This window comes from Arachis ipaensis, chromosome B07 (assembly GCF_000816755.2).
Source record: "Arachis ipaensis cultivar K30076 chromosome B07, Araip1.1, whole genome shotgun sequence".
Taxonomy (NCBI): Eukaryota; Viridiplantae; Streptophyta; class Magnoliopsida; order Fabales; family Fabaceae; genus Arachis; species Arachis ipaensis.
The window spans coordinates 4,459,395-4,463,682 of NC_029791.2; the positions used below are offsets into that span (position 1 = coordinate 4,459,395).

The 4,288-nt window shown below is 34.5% G+C and overlaps 1 protein-coding gene across 1 annotated transcript; it reads left to right on the top strand.

Moving 5' to 3' along the window:
- Nucleotides 152–3,914, top strand: LOC107608683 (probable magnesium transporter NIPA3). Its single transcript, XM_016310392.2, has 9 exons — nucleotides 152–487; nucleotides 562–618; nucleotides 915–1,005; nucleotides 1,101–1,261; nucleotides 1,338–1,465; nucleotides 1,893–2,030; nucleotides 2,818–2,910; nucleotides 2,997–3,117; nucleotides 3,232–3,914. The coding sequence occupies exons 1-9, from the start codon at nucleotides 358–360 to the stop codon at nucleotides 3,357–3,359; spliced, it is 1,047 nt and encodes a 348-aa protein (XP_016165878.1). The 5' UTR covers nucleotides 152–357; the 3' UTR covers nucleotides 3,360–3,914.

Genomic DNA, 4,288 nt, shown 5'->3' on the forward strand with positions numbered 1-4,288 from the left:
TTTAAAATATATTGGTATATGTTATAATTTAAAAAATAAAATTTATTGTATTAATAAATTTGGTATGATACATATTATTTTTTGATTCCGCTTAAATTCATGTGAAATTATAATAGGAAGTGGGGCCCAGAAGAATGCAGCAACAAATAATTGGTGATAGAGTGGCACGCAGCGTATGATTCCCAGCTCGGCGTCGTTCCACAATCATGAAAACGAGCAATCATGATCTGACCTTCCGATTTTGTCTCAGAGACGCATCAACTTATCGATGAAGAGACGAAGACGAAGAAGAAGAACGAAACAACATCTTCATCATCATCATCATAATTCAGAATAAGAAAGCAACGATTTTTTCATATGGCTTTGTCAAAACAGAACTTCACTGGTCTCGTCCTAGCTTTGGTTTCAAGTGCCTTCATTGGTGCTAGCTTCATCATCAAGAAGCAAGGTCTCAGAAGAGCTGCTGCTATTTCTGGTGTTAGGGCTGGTTCGTCAATTCCAATTTCTCATCCTTTTCTTTTTGTTCCCTATCGATTTCTCAATTTATTTCTTTATTTGTAGGTGTTGGTGGCTATTCTTATCTATTGGAGCCACTCTGGTGGGTGGGGATGATTACAAGTAAGCTCCCAATGTTTGTTTGATTTTATATTTGTTAGCTGGATTTTCTGTTACTTCACTGGATATTATTCTCCTCGTTATTGGTTTTGATTTGATTCAATGATCTTATTATGGCTTAATTGGATCAAAAGGGAAAGTTTGTATTAAATAAGTTAGGTTGAAGTCATTTCATTTTGCATTGGTCTCTGGATTCTGGATTTGATATAGTATTGAGTATTGGCTATTGATGGTTATTAGAATAGAGTCAGATTTAGCTGACTTCTTGCAGAATCTATTTCTTTGTGGTTTTTCTTTAGTGATTGTTGGAGAGATTGCAAATTTTGTTGCCTATGCATTTGCCCCAGCAGTTCTAGTTACCCCTCTTGGCGCATTGAGCATTATCGTGAGGTATTCGGCTTTACCTTTTCTTCTCTAGTTGGAGTGAAGACAATATTAACCTCTAACTTCGGCTTTACCTTTTGCATGGCGATGGCATCTGTTAGTGCTGTTTTGGCTCAGATTATCCTGAAAGAGAAGCTACACCCGATTGGGGTTTTGGGATGTATAATGTGCATTGCCGGTTCCATCATTATCGTGATTCATGCTCCTAGGGAGCAACCTATCAAATCTGTTCTGGAAATATGGAGTATGGCAACTCAACCAGGTTAGAATTGTGCTTCCTTTCTTTCTTTCAAATCATTATAGTTCCTTGATAACCAAGGTATTGTCCCTGCATGCAGCATTTCTGGTATATGTTGGATCGGTGGTTGTATTGGTATTCATTCTGGTCTTCCATTTCGCACCAAGATGTGGGCATACCAATGTGCTAGTTTATACTGGCATTTGTTCGTTAATGGGTTCCCTTTCTGTAAGTGAATTAACTTTTCTCTATCTTGTTAAATCATCTGTTAAATAAATAAATAAATAATTGATCTAAACTTCAAAAGTTTGTTTACTCAACAATATTTTTTGCAAAACGCACATATGCCTGAGGAACATGGTTTATTATTGAAAATAATTGGCTTTTTGCTATTTGCTGGCATTATATGTGTAAGACCTGTGTTCTAATAGTGAATTTCATTAATGAAGCTTCAGCTTCCATGTAAGTTTCTGCGTTAAGTTATTTATAAGTACTACAATGTTTTAGAATTTCCTCCTCTTCCATCAGTTATGTGGTGAATTATTTCTAGTGGAATAACTTTTGATATTTATTGTGAAATGTTTTTTTGTATTGAGTGTGCCACACTGCAAAGATAAGATGTCTAGTCTTATATGAAATGGTTGTGATTTTGCAGGTGATGAGTGTTAAAGCCCTTGGAACTTCTTTGAAATTAACATTTGAAGGGAAAAACCAGTTAATCTATCCAGAGACATGGTTTTTCATGCTAGTTGTGGCTTTTTGTGTCATTATGCAGATGAATTATCTTAATAAGGTTTGTTAACTCGATTTCTCTTGAGATTAGCACTCGGGCCTCTATTCTTCTGCAAACATTTTTGAGATCATTTGTGATTGGTGTATAAATCTCTGTTTTTCTGTCAACATGCTCGGAAGTGATGGAATAGTGGCTGATTTTTGAAAATTTTCTATTTGATTTAGCATGTTAGAAAAAAAGAAAAAAAAAAAGGCGGTCCTGGCCCCAGTATTTAATATAATCCATATCTTTAAGTGTGACCAATGATTTATTTAGTGAATAGCAAATTTTTTCTACAACTTGTGAGTATCAATGTATCATTGACTATGTTATAAAACATGTGCGAAGTCTTGCATTGTCTACTCTTATAAGAACGATTCTCCATCGTTTGGGTTTGATTGTAAATATTATACAATAAAGCCGTATCTCACTTGGTGTAGTCGGCTATATAGATCAAATGATGCCAGAGCGCCCTGTAATAGATAATCATATTTGTCATAGATATTATGTTTTTGAGAAAAGAAAACAAAAATGAAGAAAAAAAGGAAGTCATGTATAAAGTTAAAATGAAAATGATGTTTGATTGTTTGTTAGATCAGTTATATTGATAAAACCTCTCAGTGACATAATAATCCATTAAATTCTGTGATGTTTATATTCATATATCTTGTTGAAAATGTTGTCTCAATTTTATTTAGTGGAACATGAATAATTGCCATACTTCATATTTGTTTTGTGAATTACACACAATTTTTGCAATTTGAAATCAACTATGCTTAACTAATGTAACGTAATTGTAACATTTCAGGCTCTTGACACCTTCAACACTGCAGTAGTTTCTCCTATATACTATGTCATGTTCACAACACTTACAATCCTAGCTAGTGTGATAATGTTCAAGGTATCATCAACTAATTTTGGCATTTAACGTAAAATGTTCTTCTTTTCTATGGAGTGCCTAATTAGCTTTCAAAATAATTCTCACAGGACTGGGATGGCCAAGGTGGTGGAACTATTGTTTCAGAAATATGTGGCTTTATCGTTGTGATTTCCGGCACGATATTGTTACATGCAACCAAGGACTTTGATAGAAACTCTTCTTTTAGAGGTATGGTGAATTTGATCATGAGACCTAATTTGGGTACTATTATCGCGTTGGCCAGATTGCTGTCTAGGACCATAACTAATATTTTCTTGATTGCATACCTTGAACCAAATGCAGGTAGTCAACCTTCGTCGCCTACGTTATCTGTACGCCTTTTTAACGGAAATGGAGAATTATTACTTAAGGAAGATGAGGAAAACATATCTCCTGGTAGTATGTGTGCAAGAAGACAAGAATTGTACTAGATTGTTCAATGGTTTGATCCGCAAAAGGAAGTCCCAATTCGTTTAATCATTGAGGGAAGATAAACCCCCTTTGACCGGAGAGTCCAAAGGACTTGTCAAGTAGATGATACCAGAGAGGTAGCTGCATGTACTAATGAAACCATAGAATGATGGGGGATTTCAGAAGCAATGCAGGAATTTTTTCACTGAGATGAGAAGATGGTTGGGGTTCCAAACTTCCGTATTGTACATTGGTGTCTACATTTGCAGGTTTTCTTCTGGCAAACGGTTTTGCTCTCTTTTTTCAAAAAGTAGTGAATATTTCTGTAAGTAGTCACTGGCTTGAGACTAGTTCAAATATTGAACCTAGAAATTTGAGCAGGGAATAGAGATTATTAGTTTGTCAAAACCATCTGCATAGTGGGTTTGTTTTTCCTTTTTCATATATTATTTTTTAATTTTTTTGTTTGGCTTAGCATAAGGATTTTCATTTGTGGCTTTGTAAGTATGATTAGTTCAAAGTTGTAAACAATATTCTTTTGATGCAGTGATAAACAGCTCGTTAATGTTTCTTAATGAATGAATATTATGGCATAAGTAGGTAGGTATGAAGCATAGGCTCATAGTTTGAATTTTGAACATGTTTGAAGAAGCCAAGAAGGGAACCTTTCCTCTAAGAGGTTTGTTCCAATGTACCATACTACCATTCAATGCTAATTAGACACATCTCAAAGCAATTTCCATGGCCTTTCCTCACCTAAACCTTTTTGCCTGTCTCACTTCTCCACCAAGTACAATCTTCTCTTGAGAAAAGACAAATATCATGGCAAGAAGTTCATTAGTTTTGGTAATACTACTAGTAATTGCAAATTACACTTTTTTTTTCTACTCATCATTAAATACTTATTAAATAAAATATGTGTTAATGAAATAAATTTTATTTTTTTATT

Bases quoted from the DNA above. Each gene is read 5' to 3' on its own strand.
- LOC107608683 (XM_016310392.2), top strand. From the start codon at position 358: ATGGCTTTGTCAAAACAGAACTTCACTGGTCTCGTCCTAGCTTTGGTT. The intron at 488-561 runs GTTCGTCAATTC...CTTTATTTGTAG, and splicing joins TATTTCTGGTGTTAGGGCTG to GTGTTGGTGGCTATTCTTAT. The intron at 619-914 runs GTAAGCTCCCAA...GTTTTTCTTTAG, and splicing joins GTGGGTGGGGATGATTACAA to TGATTGTTGGAGAGATTGCA.